At 45.5% G+C, this 20,229-nt stretch overlaps 1 protein-coding gene across 1 annotated transcript; it reads left to right on the top strand.

Annotated features, from left to right (window-relative positions):
• The first annotated feature begins 1,428 nt into the window (after window positions 1-1,428).
• ZBTB37 (zinc finger and BTB domain containing 37) lies at window positions 1,429-16,348 on the top strand. The gene is made up of 4 exons (XM_065409488.1): window positions 1,429-1,488; window positions 10,385-11,337; window positions 12,578-12,677; window positions 15,302-16,348. The coding sequence occupies exons 2-4, from the start codon at window positions 10,415-10,417 to the stop codon at window positions 15,788-15,790; spliced, it is 1,512 nt and encodes a 503-aa protein (XP_065265560.1). The 5' UTR covers window positions 1,429-1,488; window positions 10,385-10,414; the 3' UTR covers window positions 15,791-16,348.
• Window positions 16,349-20,229: the final 3,881 nt, after the last annotated feature.

The raw sequence follows: 20,229 nt of genomic DNA, 5'->3' as shown, positions 1-20,229 counted from the left end.
CTTGCTCTCCTACTACTGCAGATAGCATTACACTAGGAAAGATTCAACACTTTCCACCACGTGTTCTCATGCAACATTCATATATTCTTTCCAACTTACTCTAAGGGCATTTCCACCCTCCAACTACACTGATGCTACATCTTTCCAGTTCTATCTCCACCTTCACCAAACGGACTGGAAGACAGACCAATCCCTCCTCAAGCTACTTCCTATTGAGAAGCTACCAATGGGCACCCAAGCTATGACAAGATCTGTTAATCTACTATGAGCTTACATAGGACTCTACACATCACTATAAAATACAGGAACAGGGCCACAACGCTATTTTTGATCTATTCCTACAAGTTGCTGGTTGGTAGAGTTCAGGCCTAAAAATTCTGTGTCTGAACAGCTTTAGGAAAAGCAATGGGCTGCGTTTTGAGAGTCAGGGACTGACACACACACACAAACACACGACTTGCTTTGGCCGGTCTACTAGCAGGCGTTTTTCATTTGCAGTAACATAAAACATTTTGAATGGAGGTGCAGACCCCTCTGAAAATCTTAGGCATCACCTGCGAACCATACGTTGAAAACCACTACACTAGAGTCACTTGATGCTCTGCTGAAGACCCTCCCAGACCGGAGATGCTAAGGGCAGAGTCCAACTCACCTAGCACTGCACCACGTGCAACCCCATAGTCCAATCCAAAACCCTACAATGCAGGGCCTCTGATGCCCACAAAGTCGGCGCCTACCAAAGCCACCCCTACGCCAACTTAGAAAAGCGCAAGGGCACTACAACCCTCAGTATGCAACGTTCCTCCTTCAGCGAGGCCGACGGGGGGCAGCGCTGCACGCTGGGGGAGGGGCCCTGTGGTGCGCCGGCCTGGCCAGAGCTCACGGGCCACGAGTCCCCCATTAACATCAATGAAGCCACCTAAGCTTCGCGCCTCACGAGGAGCAGGAGCCCACACACGGGGGGGGGGGGGGTGGACAATCCACCTCCATCCTCCTCAGCCCGCACCCATCGGCGGCAAAGCCCCTCCGAGAGGGGGGCCACACCGCGTCGGGACTGCGATGGAGTCGGCATTGATCAGCATCGAGCCGCCAGAGAGGCCTAAACGCGCGCGATACTCACCCAGCCGCCAGACCACTGTACTGCACGCACCGGCTCAGCAAAAGGGAAGAAGGAGGCGGTGCCACCGGTATATATGTCCGCCTCGAAACGCTGTCACGTGACAGTGCAGCGGCAATCATGGTCCCCGCAAAACTATTCTCATAGGACAGAGCAATGACGATGACGGAAGCCAGTCTCCGCCCCCAAAGAGCCATGGCGGCCACATTCCAATGGGCGTGGTCACATGACGTGCGGCCGCTCCTTACCGGGGCACCGGGGGGCGGGGGGATACGAACTGGGAGGGGGGGAGGAATTTTCTTCCGGGGTGCGGCCCGCTCGGGGGGTTTCGCTTCCGGGACGGTGTTCCGGCCCGTTCCCACCCCCGGGAGGTAGGTACCTGCTGTATTCGGGGTCCGGCAGCCCCCCGGGGTGGGGCGAGGCGAGGCCTGGAACAGCCCAGGTCCCGAGGCGCTGTCACTCTCACCCCCGCGGGGCCGGCGCAGGGGGCCCCTCCCGGGCCCAGAGACCCCTGCCAGGGGGCAGCGCAGCGCTCCCAGGGACACCCTCCCCGCGCGGGGCAGCGCCCATCGGCGGGGCACCGCCCCCCCCCCCCGGGGGCTGCCTCTCCCTCATCCCAATACCGCCTCAGAGCTGCCCAAGCACCCCTAGCCCCGTCCCACCGGGGGCAGCTCCCTGCCACATCCCCCTCCCGGGGCTGCTCCACCACCCACAGCCCCGTCCCATGAGGGTCAGCTCCCCCATGTCCCTAGGGCCGCTCCATCCCAGCACCCTCCCACCAAGGACAACTACTCCTCAACCCCTCTGTGAGTGGCTGCTCCAGCCCACCAAGAGCAAGCTCCCCTCGTTCCCCCCTCCCCGCACTGTCCTACCCATCGTACCTCCTTCCCACACCCCATCCCAGAGCAGTCCCCGAAGCATATCCCAATGATGTGCTGTCCCTCTATCCCGCCAGGAGTAGCACATCTGCTTTTTTCCTAGCAAAAGGCAGGACATCCCCATCCAGCAAACTCATTAGCTACCCACCAGCCTTGAAATCCTCCTTAGCAATAACCTCCATGCTGTGGTCTTGTGTACACTAGACTTTTGGGGGAATTCTCCCTTAAGTGCACAGCCACCAGGCAGGGCCAGTGATCGTGTGACTGCTTGTGTATACAAGGCATGGGCTGCCACCCATGTTTTTAGTCACTGTGTCCTCTAGACCTGCTCCGAGTAGGATTAGATGGCATGCCCTGACTAAACCCCCACACTACAATTGCCTGCATGCGTGGCGCTGCAGTGTCAATGCAAGCTGTGAGGGGCAGACCCTCTCATCCCTACCCTGGCCCACACATCCTCTCACCCACTACCCTACTCCCCTTCCATATGAAGGGCAGGATTCTTCCTACTTCACCTTGGGGACCCCCCCCCCCCATATGTTATTTACACAGCACAACAAGGGTGCAGTTGCCTTGCAAACATAAGATGCAGTCCCTTCCTGGAGGAACTTACTATTAAAGTGCAAGGGCAACAATATTTATTGGGAGGTAGAAGCCAAGAAAAAGATTACAGTGATAAGATCATGTGGTTGCTTCCGTTTGTTATAGACGCAGGCCACGATGGTTCTGCATTTTAACTTTTCTTAAAGAGTGAAAGCTTTTACTTTGGGTTGTTTTATTCTGATGGAACTGGAGTGATTGGAGTAAAGGAGGCTGGATAGTGTGCAAGCACCACAGGTTGTTAGGAAGACACAGGGTAGGAAAGTGGTTGTGGGGAAAGATGTGCACTAGGGAAGGATAAAGAGTGGCAGGGGTCAAAGAGATAGATGCAGGTAGTACACATGAGAACAAGCAAGTTGTGACACCAAAGTTAACTAGTTGGTGACTGAATTCAGGCTTCCAGAGATAAAGTGGTGGAAGAAGTGATGAAATTAGTTTGTAGTGAAAGGCCCTGAAGGTGGTTCCTTGGGGCTCCAGTTTTGGAAGAGCTGGCAGAAGCAGAGTGATGCTACAGTAGAGGAGCAGCTTTTGTAGCCCAGTTATGAGAAGTATCTCTTGTGCAAATCTCCCTCCCTTAGAGGGCTGGTCCTGGAGCAGAAGTGTGTGGCTTGCCTGGGACCAAAGTTGTGGGGGGAGGGGAAAGTAGCGTCAAGAAAGCAGAGAACAGTGACTTGAAGTATACTCAGGCTGCTGGCATCAGTGTGAATCCAGCAGAGCTGAAACCTTTAAGAGGCTGTTTCCAGAAGTTTGGCTCAAACAGTAGTTCTGGAGCTGTATAGGGTATGAAATGCTGTTTCGTGCTGTTTCAGGTGACTCCTGCTGGTTATGTTGGGTTTGTGTGCTCCGGCTATTGGCAGCAGTGGTTTGGAGACACCCCACTGCCCCAACACATTCTACACACGTGCTAGCCTAGCAGCATTCGCTACCAGGGACTTTGTCACCTACTCCTGTGCAGGAGTTTCTGAAAAGAATCAGGAGTGAAGTGTTCTTTAGTCTCCAGATAATGTCAGACTCTGCATGATGTATTGATAAAACCTTCTAAGACAAGAGCCCTACTATTGCTAACTCCGAGCATTCAGAAGTCATGGTTAGGCTCCCCCACCCCAGTGAGATTTTAACTGAATAAACTTGGGGTTTTTATTTGCCTTGTTTGAGCCTTTAAAGTTCATGATTTCAAACTTCTTTGCAACCATGAGCTAGAAGCTGCTTTTAAAAAACAAAACAAAAACAAACTGCAATTATCACCCAACTCCAGGAGCTTAGGCTTTCAGAACCAAATATAAACTCATGCTAAAAAAACAAGAGCTGGCAAGCCTGGTCAGTTGATAGGAAAAGTTGGTGATTTGGAGTGACAAGATCCCCCATTTTAGTTCATAATTGACAAGTTCTTGGTCCAAATTACATTTTACAGTTCAACAGCTATTCAAGTTGGCCAGTGCCAATAGTTAATACTGTCAGCCTCTCCTGTTCAACTCAGCCCCTCCAACACAGGGTTTCCAGCTTTCCCTGCAAGTCATCAACCTGCTCTTTATGACTAAGAGTGTATCTGTGCTACAGGGGAGAAGTTCAAGTTGAGGGTCCGTCACTGAAAACCAGTCCCCCAAACTTTAGGCAAAGATTGGTGGCCTCAACTCCTATGGCACCTCAGAGTGAGGCATTTTCTAATATAAGCAAAAAACAAGTGTTATGAGGCCAATACCTTAAATTGTATTTAAAATACATCATAAGCCTTTGCAGCATCTGGGGCACAAGTGTAATATGCTCCTGCAAGTAGTACTGCCCAACTGATGCTTCCAAAGGCTCTTCAGGTGAAGACCTGGAGGGAGTGCACATGTGGTTCGCAGTCAAGCTGGAAGGGCATAACGAGTGGGGTCCCACAAGGATCAGGTCTGGGTCTGTTCAATATTCTCATCAGTGATTTAGATAATGGCACAGAGGAGTACACTTATAAAGTTTGTGGACGATACCAAGCTGGGAGGGGTTACAATTGCTTTGGAGGATAGGATTAAAATTCAAAATAAGGACAAACTGGAGAAATGGTCTGAAGTAAATACAATTAAATTCAATAAGGACAAATGCAAAGAACTCCACTTAGGAAGGAACAATCAGCTGCCACATATACAAAATGGGAAATGACTGCGGAGGAAGGAGTAGAGTGGAAAGGGATCTGTGGGTCATAGTGGACCACAAGCTAAATGTGAGTTAACAGTGTAACACTGTTGCAAAAAAGCAAACATCATTCTGGGATGTATTAGCAGGAGTGTTGTAAGCAAGACACGAGAAGTAATTCTTCCGCTCTACTCTGTGCTGATTAGGCCTCAACTTGAGTATTGTGTCCAGTTCTGGTTACCACATTTCAGGAAAGATGTGGACAAATTGGAAAAAGTCCAGAGAAGAGCAACATAAATGTTTAAAGGTCTAGAAAACATGACCTATGAGGGAAGATTGAAAAAATTGGGTTTGTTTAGTCTGGTAAAGAGAAGAATGAGGGGGGACATAAGTTTTCCATTACATAAAAGGTTGTTACAAGAAGGAGGGAGAAAAATTGTTCTCCTTAACCTCTGAAGATAGGACAAGAAGCAATGGGCTTAGGGTACGTCTATACTACCCGCCGGATTGGCAGGTAGTGTTCGATGTATTGGGGATCGATTTATCGCGTCTCATCTAGACGCGATAAATCGATCACCGAATTGACGCCTGTACTCCACCTCGGCAGGAGGAGTAAGCGGAGTTGACGGGGGAGCCGCGGCGGTCAACTCGCCACCGTGAGGACGGCCAGGTAAGTCGAACTAAGATACTTCGACTTCAGCTACGCGAATAGCATAGCTGATGTTGCGTATCTTAGTTCGAACCTCCCCGATAGTGTAGCCCAGGCCTACAATTGTACCAAGGACAGTTTAGATTGGACATTAGGAAAAACTTCCCAACTGTCAGGGTGGTTAAGCACTGGAATAAATTGCCTAAGGAGGTTGTGGAATCTCCGTCACTGGAGATTTTTAAGAGCCAGTTAGACAAACACCTGTCAAGGATGGTCTAGAACTTAGTCCTGCCTTGCGTACAGGGGACTGGTCTAGAAGACCTTTCGAGGTCCTACAATTCTGTGATTCTAAATTGCATTACACAGGTTTTTTGCAACACTAAGGTTAGGAACTAATATACCGGAAAATGCAAAAATCAAGGTCTCACAGCAGCCTTGACTCATACAGTGTATGTTTATGTTTTATTGCTTGGAATTTACCTTCTTAACAGTGGGGGCAAGTTAAAGGTGATTTTTCAAAGGGAAAGGAGGGAACTTGTCTGTGGACAAGCTACAACCAAAAGTCCTAAAGTATCATCTCTTCAGAGTCAATGTAAACAAAGGTCTTCAAATCCCCTTGCCTTTGGGGCAGGGTGGATAAAAGTCAATTATTTTTTTAATTAAAAAAATCATTTTTTTGATAAAATGCTTTTTGAGGAAAAAAACCTATCTAAAGATAGTTTTAATTAAGATACATTGTAGCTCAAAGATATCTCATTATGGAATAGGGATTATAATTCTATAGTATGAGACAATATATTCATGTAATGTGTAAGAAAAGTTTTGTAAATGAGTTCCAATAGTTCATGGATTAGGGACCCAATTTTATGGGGTTCCAGGGGCTTCTCTATAGATTATTTAGGTTAATCTTTCTATCTACCCAATGGGACTCAGTGCTCAGTCTAGAAATACCATCAGAGATGCTTAGTTTTGCAGTTCTCAAACTGTGGATTTGTGTCACCAGAGGTAACATGCTTATTAACAGCAAAAATGCTTTTAAATAAATTATATAGAGGTGAGAAATAGTTAAATAAAACAATTTAAATGTCTGTCTGGTGATATTCTCCTCCTAATACAGCATGGCAAGAAAATCCTCCAAATATTAATGATTAACCTGTTGAAGTGGAGATAGTTCACATCCAAAGGCCTTCATAAATATCTGCTTCAGTTACCTTTGGTAAATGAAATAACCAAACAATCAATAGTTTTCTGATATAGCTGTAAAACTAATCTGAAAAGTTTTCAAAATAAATCACTTTAAAAATATATAGTGTGTACCTTCTAAAAATTAAACCTGCATCTATCTCTGAGTTGTGAAGAATATGTATTAAGGTTATAACAACCAACAAGAATGCACTTGTATGTAGAAATCCATGATTAAATCAAGTCTTCCTGACTAGTGATTTAAATTAAATCAAATCCACCCTGCTTAGGGGAAACAAATACAGGTTCTGATTTTCCTCTACCTTCAGGGTTAAGGCAAACAAACTCACAGATTGTTTTTAAGAGGCTCTACCAAAAACAGCTGACTTCCCTTGCCATGCCTGTAGAATAGGACTCCCAGTAGCCAACACCTAATTGAGTCTTCCTTCTCTTATATATCTCAGGCTGGTTTCCTGGGAGGCTAATAGGCTCCAGCTGCTTCTGAACCTTATCCATTAACCCTTGCCTCCCATCATAGTCCTGCCTGGAACCCTATGTGTAATATACCCTGATGCAATGCCTTTCTGTGTTTATGATCAGAAAGAAGACCTGAAAGATTTAACAAGAGAAAAAATACCATTTATTTTTACATTAGAAATGTGCAAGTGGGGAGCTTAGTAGTGTGCTCAGGCCTCTGATCCTGAAAACATTTAAGTATGTGCATAACTTGATGTCAACGGGACCACTCACATGAGTGAAGTTATGCATGTGTTTAAATGTTTGCGGGATTAGGGCTATAGATATCAGACAAGTGACACCAGATTAATTAAGAGGGGAAGTGAAACTTTGTTTTGTTACCACCAATTTACTCAAACACCCTACAAACAGTTGGATCTGTTTGTTAAAGATTCAGCATTGTTGTCCCTTCAGTTAAGGAGTGAGAGAGCTCATAATGCACATCTGACACCTCTGAGACCTCCAACAAACCAAGGAAGACAAGACTTGACATTCCAGATACTGCTAAGGAAAACAAAAAAACAGAATAAAATGCTTCTTTAAAAAAAATAAAACAAACCAACCCACCTTTTGGCTTTCCAAAACAAAAGGATATCCATCCAGTTTCCTTTCCTTTGTACATCACTGTTAACAGTACAATCAAGACCCTGGCTTTTATATTTCCTCATGTTTAAAATTCTAACCTTAGCATTGCATTAACTTAGACCTTTGCACTCCATTTTCTTGTTTGTTTTTTAAAAGACAGGAGAAAAAGGAAGAACCTTTAGATATGGCACTGTGAAGTTGCACAATTGCTTTGCGCAACTTATGGGTTTTAATTTTAACCACCCTGTAGATACACAACATTTCTACCTGCTGCATTGTACAGTTTTGCAATGTTTTGCACAGCTTTGTGGTATGACAGACGGTTATGTAGCTTCAAGCTTGGTATCGTATTTTGCTGTGCATGGACAAACCCCCTGCAGAGTGCCATTTAAGCCTTAGTCCCGATCCTGGAAAGACACGCATGCTTAACTTTATGCATATGACTAGTCCCATTGACTTTGTGATTTCTCAGAGTAGATACAATCTAAGGCAGGATATTCCTGGATTCCTCAAAATTGTTTTGATGCCTGCTGCAGTCTGTCTAATCAGCATTTCAAATGCCTTCCAAGTTGGAGCCTGTTTATGTCACAAGTGGTTTTTATTGAGTGCTATTTACTTGGTCTGCATCTATAGTCTCAGGTTTTTAATCATTCTTATTTGTAATTACATCTACATTTGGCCCATTTGAAATTTTTACCATATATGGCCAAGGCTCATTTTCAAACTTTGCCAACAAGATACACGAGGTTCATAGAAGAATGAATGAAGGAAAACTAATTAACTTCTCGTCATTAACCATCACGATCCACAATTAATATTTTGGTGTATTCATCTCTTTGCCCAAAGAAACAAAAATGTTAGCTACTGTATTTTTCATTTTCACAGCGGCAGCTTGGCCAGTTTATAGAGCACAGGACTTGCAGTTGAGAACTGGATTCTCTTCTAGCCTCTGTCACTGACTTACTGTGTGATTTTTTTTGGCAAGTTTCATAAGTGTCTACTAATACTGAGAGCCTCCATTTTGAGTGCCCTACCGGAGACACCTAGGACCATGTTTTCATTTAGTTCAAATGAAGTTACACGGGTTGAGCCCCTCTGAAAAGTTCTTGGAAGCTGGGCAACCAAAGTTAGTGGACATATGGAAATTTAGGCCTCAACTTTCCACCTTTGTTTCCCCTTCTATAAAACATGGGTATAATGATACTTGCTCTTCTTTGTAAAGTCCTTTGATATCTATAGATTAAAATAATGTACAAGTGCTAAGTATTATCATCATCCATTAGGCAATCAATTACATATATTAGTGTCTCAATCATTTGTAATGTTTTCCAAGCCAGGAAAAATCACTTCTACTGAGCTCAATTTGGAGGCCCACAGAGTGAACTTTTGAGAGCTAAGCAGCGGGAGTTGTGGAGGTGGGTCCATAAGAGGATTAATTCTCTTATAAAGTGATCCACAGAATGCAAAAGCTGAGACCCAATGCAAGCATTAGTAAATCCAGCTTCACAACACCTCTGGGAAAATCAAAGTGCTTCAAGATTCATAGATTACAAGGCCAGAAGGGACCGTTGTGATCATCTAGTCCAGGGGTTTTCAAACTTCATTGCAACACGACACCCTTCTGACAACAAAAATTACTAGGTGACCCCAGGAGGGGGGACCGAAGCCTGAGCCCGCCCTAGCCCTGCCGCTCTGGAGGGGGGGCCAAAGCCCAAGGGCTTCAGCCCAGGCAGGGAGCCAGTAACCTGAGCCCTGCCACCCAGCTGAAGCTCTCAGGCAGGGGTGGCCAACCTGAGCCTGAGAAGGAGCCAGAATTTACCAATGTACATTGCCAAAGAGCCACAGTAATACGTCAGCAGCCCTGCATCAGCTCCCCCACCCCCGGCTCCCAGCACCTCCTGCCCATGGGCAGCTCCGCTGATCAGCGCTTCTCCCTCTCTTCCTCCCCACACCTCCCAATCAGCTGTTTTGTGGCATGCAGGAGGCTCTGGGGGGGGAGGGGGAGGAGCGAGGGCATGGCAGGCTCAGTGGAGGGGACGGGAAGGGGTGGAGTGGGGCAGGGCCTGTGGCAGAGCCGGGGTTCAGCAGTGAGCACCCCCCAGCACATTGGAAAGTTGGCACCTGTAGCTCCAGTCCCGGAGTCGGTGCCTATACAAGGAGCCGCATATTAACTTCTGAGGAGCCGCATGTGGCTCCCGAGCCACAGTTTGGCCATCCCTGCTCTCAGGCTTCAGCTCTGGCCCTGGGTGGCAGGGCTCAGGCTTCGGCCCCAGGCCCCAGCAAGTCTAATGCCAGCCCTGGTGACCCCATTAAAAAGGGATCCCGACCCACTTTAGGGTCCCAACCCACAGTTTCAGAACCGCTGATTATCTAGTCTGACCTCCTGCATAACCCCAGCCAGAGAATTTACCCAACATAATTCCTAGAGCAGAGCTTTTACAAAAGCATCCAATCTTGATTTAAAAATTGGCAGTGATAGAGAATCCACCATGACCCTGGGTAAATGGTCAATTACCCTCACTGTTAAAAATGTACACCTTATTTTCAATCTGAATTTGTCTGTCTTTAACTTCCAGCCGTTGGATCATGTCATACGTTTCTCTGGTAGGTTGAAGAGCCCATTATTAAATATTTGTTCCCCATGTAGGTATTTATACATTGTAATCAAGTCACCCCCAAGATCCATGGGTGAAAGGTGCTCCAAGTGCAAATTATCACTAGTCCAATTAATCCTGTTTTTCTTTCCAGCTGGGTTGTACTCCTACAACTGGGGCAGCCATGGAGAAAAGTGGAAACATTCAGCTGGAGATCCCTGACTTCAGCAACTCTGTCCTGAGCCACCTCAACCAGCTGCGCATGCAGGGCCGCCTGTGTGACATAGTGGTCAACGTGCAAGGACAAGCTTTCCGTGCTCACAAAGTGGTGCTGGCTGCTAGCTCACCCTACTTCCGTGACCATATGTCATTGAACGAGATGAGCACGGTCTCCATTTCAGTCATTAAGAACCCCACTGTTTTTGAGCAGCTCCTTTCCTTTTGTTATACCGGGCGGATATGCCTGCAGTTGGCTGACATCATCAGTTACCTAACAGCAGCCAGCTTCCTGCAGATGCAGCACATTATAGACAAATGCACGCAGATCCTCGAGGGAATTCACTTCAAAATTAACGTGGCAGAGGTTGAAGCTGAACCGAGCCAGACTAGAACAAAGCATCAGGAGAGACCCCCAGAGTCTCACCGGGTTACCCCAAATCTAAACCGCTCTCTGAGCCCACGCCACAACACTCCAAAAGGGAGTCGTCTAGGCCAGGTCAGCACTGTGCTGGACATTCGGGAGCTGAGCCCCCCTGAGGAGTCCACCAGCCCTCAGATAATTGAGCAGAGTTCAGATGTAGAGAGCAGGGAGCCCATACTGCGGATTAACAGAGCAGGACAGTGGTACGTTGAGACAGGAGTGGCAGACCGTGGGGGACGGAATGACGATGATGTTAGGGTGCTTGGAGGAGTGCGCATTAAAACAGAGAACCTGGAGGAGTGGCTGGGAACGGAGAATCAGCCATCGGGAGAAGATGGGAGCAGCGCTGAGGAGGTCACGACCATGGTAATTGACACAACAGGCCACGGATCGATGGGCCAGGAGACTTACACATTAGGGTCATCAGGAGCCAAAGTGGTTAGGCCAACCAGCAGTGAGATTGACAGGTGAGGTTCCTTTAACCCATTTACTGAGTGTGGTTGGAAGAGCAGACTCCACAATATTTGTATCTGGCTTGACCATGTGTCTTCCCTGATCATCTATCACTGTTTATTTCACACACTATTCTTAGGCATATGTGCTGAAAGATTTTCTTTAAAAGTATATCTGTTACTAGTCTTCAAGTATTTGCTGTGTGGTGAATAAGAACAGTGTCTCCAGTTACAGGCTAGATAGGGTAAAATCATAAGGGTATCAACCATTCTCCTTCAGAAACAAGCTGGTCACCAGCTGTAAGGAGGAAATCTGCCTCCCCATGGTACAGGATTGCAGAATTCAGTGTGTTGTGGGGGATGTTAAATCTTCCTCTGAAGCAGCCATCATTTGGCCACTTTGAGAAAGAGAACACAGGATTGGATGAACCACTGTTCTTTCCTGATGTGACAGTTTCTCTGGTAAGAGCAGAAGGCCTTCATTTATAAGAGGTGATTATATTTGTGTTGTCGACTTCCTATCCCTCTACCTCATTTGTTCTGATTAAAGCAAAAGGTTCCGGCTGTATTTGTGGTGCTTCTCCTCACCATTCCTTCTCTTCTCTCCCATCCCAAACCCTCCAGTCCTCTGGGAGAGCAGCTTCCTTGAAATGGTGGATACCCCATCATTTAAAACTATACAAGCTCTGTAAACTATACTGGAGGTAACGATCCTGGGCTGGTCTTCAGGGGAACAAACTAGCTCTAGACAGGTCTCATTTTTAATTTCTGTGATTCTGTTCATTCCTCTCCTTAGATCAGCTGGCCTTAGACACTTGGGTATCCATCGTTTTTCACCACACACAACTTCCACCACTCCTTCCCTGGAGCCATCTGCATCATCCGTGAAACATCCCTCAGCTATACTTGCCCAGGGAGTTGGAAGACTGGAGGTGCCTTTTGAACAGAGGTTTCTTCTTTTGCAGTGCTGCCTGAGTCAGTGGGCTATCTCATTTCCCTTTTTATTTTAGTAGCAACCAAAAATCTGTCTATTCCTGAATCAAGTTGATTGACCCAGTTTCATATTTCAGATATTAACACTGAAAGCACAGACCAGTCTGTCCTGGTGTTTTTTACATTTGCACTGCTCCACATTCTGTCTCCTGATGGGGAAGGAGAGATTCTCTGCAGGTGCTCCCCTTGCCCCCCAGTACATGTACTGACCATACTGCACCAATAGCCATTAAAAATTCTATTTACACTCTTCCCCCCACAGATTTAGCCCTTCGGGCAGCATGGTTACTGTAACTGAGCGGTACAGATCGAAAAGTGAGTCTCCCGGGCGGATGGATGAGCCTAAGCAGCCCAATTCCCAGGTACACAACCTAGCTCAGGGGTTTGGATCACCAGTGAATGATGGTGTTGGATAGTTACAGTTACTGCATTGTGACCGCATATGCATGTTATACTTGATAGAAATGCTGTATGTGTCTGTGGCAACGTAAGATTTAGGATGACCTTTGCTATTTATTCCCTTGCTTTTTAAGTGCTTGGGTTTTATAAATGACGTAAGAGGTAACTCACCCTTTGGTTAAAAGAACAAGAAGACCGCCAAACCATGTTTACACAAACTCCTGCTGATGCTGACATGGTTGCAGCTGTGTTGATAGTAGTTCTGGAGGGATTTTTTCCCCCTAAAAATGCCCTCAGATAGCTAGAGTCATAGAAGATAAAAGCTGTCTGTTGGCTTCCAGCTAACTTGAATAGTTCAGGTGTTAGGAGCTTGTGCTGATTGTTCTGGGTTCTGTCTTCACTGATGCCCTTGATGGGGTGGTAAAAGTGCACCTATGATCATTTAAAAACATGTCTTTGAGGGATAGAGGAATACAAGGAAAAAGACATTTTGCAAAGATGTCAAAAAGCAGCCATATTAAAGGCTTTTACTTTCTGAATGTACATACTCAATGTAGTAAATGTTTAGCACATACTTTGCCTGTCACTGGTCCATAAACCTGGAAAGCATGAGGATTTTGTTGTTGTTGTTGTTATAATGACGAACTAAAATCAACCTTAACAATGGGAGGCTACCACCTCTCCAGATTAAACCATGCACAGCTACAGAGCCAGGACTACAGCTTTAAAAAACTTTGCATCTACTGCTTGAGCCAAAGGCAGAGCTCTGTAAGATATCATCTGTAGAAGGACTCTTGTGTTCCTACTAAGCTGTAGTTGGCCAATAGAGTTGGCCGCCACTTCTCTCTTTCTCTCTCTCAGGCATAGGACCCAGGACTCCAGCTGAAGTCCAGCTGTGGGCACTCCACATCTCTGAAATCCAGGCCCAAAGTGACTGCTCCTGATCCCATTGAGGTCAATGATAGAAAATACCCTTTGACGTTAATGGTGCTGGATTGAGTCCATAACTGTCAACGGGAGTAGGATTGGGCCCCAGACTGTCCATTGTTAATAGCTTTATAACAAACTGTTTTTTTCACATAGAGCAGGTGCCTGAGTTTTCAAGGAGACTTAACTTTATGGGAAGTTTGAAGGTTAGTAACAGGCCATTGTAAGCTGGAGGGGAGACCAAGGAAAGTTAGACAAAAGTCAAAAATTCAAATTGGTAGGTTTGTAATGTGCCGTAAGATTAAAAATACCTTGAGTTTTCATCATGCTTTGCAAAAACATCCTACTGTGCCTTCGGAAGAAATCCAGAAATGTTCAGATCAAGCTAAACATATAGGGCAGGACAGACAGGACTTTATCATGGAAAGTGGTTGCTACCCTAAGTATGAAAAGGCTACTACTTCTCCATACAGAAATAGCCTTAAACTCCAGTTGAAAAGACTGGTTGGAATTGTGCACTTCTAGCCACGCCAATGCTCAAGTGTCACATCACCCTGCTCCACTAGGCTTGGTATGGCGGGTGCCATAAAGCTTGCCTATAAATAGAGTACCTGTGGGCAGCACTTTCATGTAATGTGCTGTGGTTTTGTTCCTTTCATTTAATCCCAAGCAGCTTTCTATTCTAAGCATGATTGAATGGCGAGGCACCTGGCACTGGAATGCTCCTGCTGTCACATGCTCCATGCTTACCCGCTGAAGGGACGGCCCTTCCGGGGTTACATGGGCTACCTGTCTGGGGGTTTGGCATTTTATGAAACTGGTGTAACACTTCAAATGCAAGTGCTGTATCCTCCCAACCTGCAGGCAAGAGTGCAGGTATCCAGGAGACCATGTATTTGCTATTCCTGGCCAGCTACCACACTCATACTGAACTTATGCAATGTGCATGGTTGTCCTAGCTTCCAAGCTTGTGGTTAAAGAGCCACCCTTGGCTACCCTTCTTTATAGCTTAATAAGATAATGGGGGAATTAGGAGATCTGCATGCTGTTCCCTGCTTTGTAACCTTGAGCGAGTCATTTAAACCCTCTCTGCCTGAGGTTCCCATCTGTAAAGTGGGGTAATAATGACTTCACGTCCCATTCATGAGATATAATTCATTGCCTGTGAAGTACCTAGAGCTCTTCAGATGTAATTTTCATACACTTACTTTGCCTTCATCATACAAAATCTCTGTCCATTCACTTACTTTTCTTTTTACAAGTAATATTGAAAAGGGAACCACCAATATTTTAATAAAAGGGCACTGGTCCAGGTTCTCGGGTAGTGAACACAGCATTGCTACATTTGATCCAAAACTCGATTCAGCTAAGTGCCATACTGATGATAGCCATATTTATCTTCCCAGATCCCAGGGAACAAGTTAGGACCTATAGCAGTGCCTTTTAGCTGATGATCTATTAGTCCTCAGACCGAAAGCCCCATTGAGCTAAGCACTTAAGTGTGTACTTAAGGCTGAGCATGTGAGTAGTCCTATTGACTTCAAGGTTTGGCACTTACTTAAGTGTCTGACTGGATCAGTGCTCAGGAGAGGATTAAAAAGATCCTGTTTCTTTCTAGCTGACTGTCTTCCTTTTTCTGTCTTCAATGTGTCTGGCCCAGGTGGAGGAGTCTGCCATGATTGGAGTGAGCGGTTATGTTGAGTATCTCCGTGAACAGGAAGTGTCTGAGCGGTGGTTCCGGTACAACCCGCGGCTCACCTGCATCTACTGTGCCAAATCCTTCAACCAGAAAGGCAGTCTAGACCGGCACATGCGTCTCCACATGGGCATCACGCCCTTCGTCTGCCGCATGTGCGGTAAAAAGTACACCCGCAAGGATCAGCTGGAGTACCACATCCGCAAGCACACAGGCAACAAGCCCTTTCATTGCCACGTTTGCGGCAAGAGCTTCCCCTTCCAGGCCATCCTCAACCAACACTTTCGCAAAAACCACCCTGGCTGTGTGCCTCTGGAGGGGCCGCACAGCATTTCCCCCGAGACCACCGTCACCTCCAGGGGGCAGGCGGAGGAAGAGTCTCCCCCGCAGGAGGAAGCTGTTGTGGCAGGGGAAACGGCACAGGGATCTGTGTCCACCACCGGGCCAGATTGAAACGGGCTGTGGGGGAGGACCCTCTTCCCGTTTGGCTGTAAGCAGTCAGCACCGAGACGGCGGGCTGGTACTGGTATCAGTGCAATGCCACCACCGGACAGGATGTTGCCAAAACAGAAGATTAACAAAAACAAAGTGCTAAAAGCTTTCCCCCTTTTCCTCATCTCCTTGGGAAAAAACAAAACTGGGTCAATCGACTTCTGATTCAGGGATCGACGGGATTTTTTAATGTTTTTAATATATTCAATAGCGATCCAGGAGAAGCAGTCGTTTTATTTCTTGACCGCATTTTGGCTCAGCACCTCGGTCTCTGTGGTGGTGTTGGCTGTAATGGCCCTAATTCAGTGAGTGCAGTGCACAGGTGTCTGTCTTCGCAACAGCTGCTGGTCCATCACATGAGGTAGCAGGGGCAAGGAACACTTAACCTCCCCTTTTCCCAGGTAGTTGTCATGTTAAAGAAATCTCACTCTCCTGGTGGATCTTGCCCTGCCTGAGTGTATTTATCCTGTCTTATTTTGGTGTGTCTCTTTTAAAATTTTAATTAAACCATTATTTTAGGGCTTTCTGCTTGCCTTTTCCAGGCGTATGGCATTCTGCCCGCTTGTTAAAAGCAGGCAGCAACCTTTGAGCAGTATTCTAGAGGTCAGCAAAATCTGAAGCGCTTAGGCTACTGAAAGTAAAATTAGCAGCTGTGAGGTTTGCATTAGACTCGTCTACATTTTTTGGGGAGGGGATTTGGGACAGGGTGCGCTTGTTGGTGCTAGTATTAATAGCACAGAGCATTCCAACTTCCTGACCGGTTTCTGCACACTGCAGTGCTTCACATGTTGCCAAGAGTTAGGAAGAGGTTTCTTGTCTGGATGAATTAACAAATGAGAGGCTGGCTACCTAAGTCATCTTTGGCGTCCCCTGCACTTGGTCTTACATAACAGCAATACTATATATCGAAACAGTCCAATACCAGTGAAATTATCATGGGTTGTTGTTTTTAACTCTGTCTCCATGTATTAGTTTGATAAGTTTATATAAATCAAATGCAAAAAAACCGACATTAACTCCTCATAATGGTTCAGGAAATTCAAAGTTGCTGCTCCTACAGTAATCGTAACTCTGTCCCTTGCACATGTTATATTCCAAGTAGCTCTGAAGTTAAGGGTAAGTGTACCAAACCCAGAGAGACATGCCTGCATCATGTCTCAGACATGTTTGTACGTGCGTATGTGTTTATAAATAAAAAAACAGTGCAGGTCCATACGTGCAAATTCAAAAGAGCAGATGTCTTGATGCCCTTTTAAAAAGTCTTTAAAAATATGCAATAGTTTAAGAGTTGGCTTTGGCTTTGGTGCTGGGTTGTATGTAAGTGCAAATAGGAATGAACTACTGGTCCTACTGCTTTTGGAGCTTGGAATTAGGGGACGCTGCGTGTCTGAAGGAAGCCTGTCTTCCGAGGGAACATAGTGTGTGATGTGGGAGGATGAACATCAGGCTGGTGGGAGGAGCAAGGAGGCGTCTGAAAAACAGTGTAAACATTAGCACAGAATTGGCGGACAGGAGACCTCTGTTTTATTCCTTTCCTTCCTAGTGACTTGGGGTACATCTACATACCAAAAAAAGACCTGTGGCAGTGAGTCTCAGAGCCTGGTCAGTTGACTCAGGCTAGCAGGGCTCTTGCTGCAGAGCTAAAAAATAGCAATGTAGACATTTGGGCTCAGGCTGGAGCCTGGGCTCTGAAACCTGGCAGAGAGGGAGAGTCTTGGAGCCCAGGCTCCAGCCCAAACCCGAACATCTACACTGCTGTTTTTAGCCCCACAACACAAGCCCAAGTCAATTGACCCAGGCTCTGAGACTTCTTGCCACAGAATTTTGTGTTTTACTGTGTAGATGTACCTTACAGTGTAACCTTGGGCAAACCAAACCTTCCTGTGCCAGTTTCCCTATCTGTAAAATGGGGATAATAATACTTCCCTACCTCACAGTATGCTTGGATGGAAGAATCTTTAGAAGGGCAAAGTATTATTATCCACTCTCCTTCTGTGTAATATAAGGGTCACGCTGCCTTCTCCACCTCTTTCCCAGCTAGCGAAGGCTGTGGTGTGGTTCTGTGTGTGCAATTTAGGGGAGGCGAATTGGAATAGGCAGTTTGAATCCGGTGGTGCCATGATAGACTGCAATGAGGATGCTCTCTCAGAGGGAAGCTTTGGGGATGTTCTGAGGTAGGATAGTTGCAAAGTACAGTTCTGTTGATTACAGTAGAACCTCAGAGTTATGAACACCAGAGTTACGAATTGATCAGTCAACCACACACCTAATTTGGAACCAGAAGTACGCAATCAAGCAGCAGCAAAGACAAAAGTAAAAGCAAATACAGTACTGTGGTAAATGTAAACTACTAAAATAATAAAGGGAAAGCAGCAATTTTTTTTCTGCCTAGTAGAGTTTCAAAGCTATATTAAGTCAATGTTCAGTTGTAAACTTTTGAAAGAACAGCCATAATTTTTTGTTCAGAGTTATGAAAATTTCAGAGTTACGAAGAGCCTCCATTCCCGAGGTGTTCATAACTCTGAGGTTCTACTGTATTTAAAACATAGACATTGATGCCGTACCACCTGTCAAGTGGCAGAATAAAACAGTGAAAGCTGTTCTAAGCAGTCACCCCCAGGACCATCAAAAGTCAACGATCTAGCGAAGGTCAAACAAAATAGGACCGCAAAATTTAAGAGTGTTTGAAAGTGGCCACAGAAGAAAGGAGAGAGGTGGTTGTTAGTGTGGATTTCTCCAGAATCAAGGCAAGAGGGGATATGGGATGCACAGAATATGCTGCTTTAGTCATAGCTTTTGAACTTACCAAAAAAAATCCAAACTATCCTGTTCACACTAGAGAGCATCAGAAAATATTTTTAGTTACCTACAAACTTTTAAGTGTTTAAAATAGAACTTTTAAAATACTACCAACTGTAAAACATAAAATTATTTATATACATATATAGTGGGAAAGTTTCCCTGCTGAGCTTGCTGTGAAGAGAAGGGTGAAGGTGCAGTAACCGCTATACAAGCAAAATTTCTCCGAAGCCGATGGCAACAAATCCATCGAGATTAAGCGATGAAGGGCTGAAATGAAATAGTGAATGCCTTGTTCGTATGGCATGGCTGTGAGTTTCTTGAACAGGTTTTTACTGTATTGATACTGTGAACAGAGGCGATCCCCGTAATCTAGGATCATATCAGCACCTCCTTGCTTGCTGATTCACTCCTCTTAATTGGCCTGGCAAGAGCCATGAAATTGTTTTTTATTATTAGCCTAGGCTAGTCTAAAAAATAAACAATAATAAAGCTTGTGAAAGAATTTTTTGTATGTGTGCAGCACTTGCCATTGTACAAACAACCATTTCTGATTGCATGTGAAAGAGCCAATATTCTTGCCCAGGCCTCGTTGAGGTGAAGTTTATAGCTTGTAGCTAGGGTAGGTGTAAAGTATGGACGTGGGGATCATTAATACTCTTTCTGTACATTTACTGAATGTGTATGTGTGTGTATTTGTGTGTGTGGAGATCCTGGTGTCTCTAGTGCTTTCTCTAACAATGCTGAAAGCTATCTATGCTAGCAATTTGAGAACCAGGTCAGAAGGGGCTGTTTCTGAAATTATCATCACTAATGGTTCAGTTTTCTAGTGAAAATGAGGCCAAGATGGGAGAATAGAAATGACTGGTGTCTTGCCTACAATAGAAAAACTACTCATTTTTCAGCAAGGGTGCAGCTGCTTTGAGCAGCTTTTCATGACACAGTGATAAAAACTTTAGTCCGTTGTACATTGGCAATCATACCTTTGTTGCAGCTCCATTGATGTTGGAAAAAAAAGGGAAATATTTTTCTAGTATAGACATATCCTGGATTGGCTGGGGATCTGGCTTTGCTTTTCAGTGTGTAACTGCAACTCTTCACCTTTGCCAAACTGTGATTTCAACCATGATTTAAAGGGGGATGTATAGAGAAGAGCTCTGTCGTACAATATATTAATACTTCTGTAATTAACATTTCTGTTAGAGCTTCAGAACCAGGGCTTAAAAGTCCACTTGCCTACGTGCCCCTGGCAAGAGAGGAACATGGATCATCAATTTCTGCAGAATATTGTTTTTCTGTAATGGAAAAAAAAAAAGTTTCTAGTTCTTGACGGTTGCAAAGATAACCTTCCAAATGTGAACCGATGCAGGTGTTTTCCTGAGTCTGCAGGAAGCTTTGGTCCCTTCACTGCTGACCATAGCTTTGCCGAGTAGCAGCAGTGTGAAATTAATGCCACTCTGGGCAGTTTCGCTGCTGCCACTGGGTTTTCTGTGAATAGCTGTGGAAAAAACAAGAATCGTGTCAATATTGTGCTGCTGCTTTTCAGGAAAGCTAAAGCTCCTCCTTTTGGTCCTCCTTGCCAGAAGGCTGGGGAAGGGCAA

This window comes from Emys orbicularis, chromosome 8 (assembly GCF_028017835.1).
Source record: "Emys orbicularis isolate rEmyOrb1 chromosome 8, rEmyOrb1.hap1, whole genome shotgun sequence".
Classification (NCBI taxonomy): domain Eukaryota; kingdom Metazoa; phylum Chordata; order Testudines; family Emydidae; genus Emys; species Emys orbicularis.
Note: the sequence above shows the minus strand (reverse complement) of the source record. Positions and strands in the feature narration are given on the sequence as shown.

Bases quoted from the DNA above. Each gene is read 5' to 3' on its own strand.
- ZBTB37 (XM_065409488.1), top strand. From the start codon at position 10,415: ATGGAGAAAAGTGGAAACATTCAGCTGGAGATCCCTGACTTCAGCAAC. The intron at 11,338-12,577 runs GTGAGGTTCCTT...TTCCCCCCACAG, and splicing joins ACCAGCAGTGAGATTGACAG to ATTTAGCCCTTCGGGCAGCA. The intron at 12,678-15,301 runs GTACACAACCTA...TGTCTGGCCCAG, and splicing joins CTAAGCAGCCCAATTCCCAG to GTGGAGGAGTCTGCCATGAT.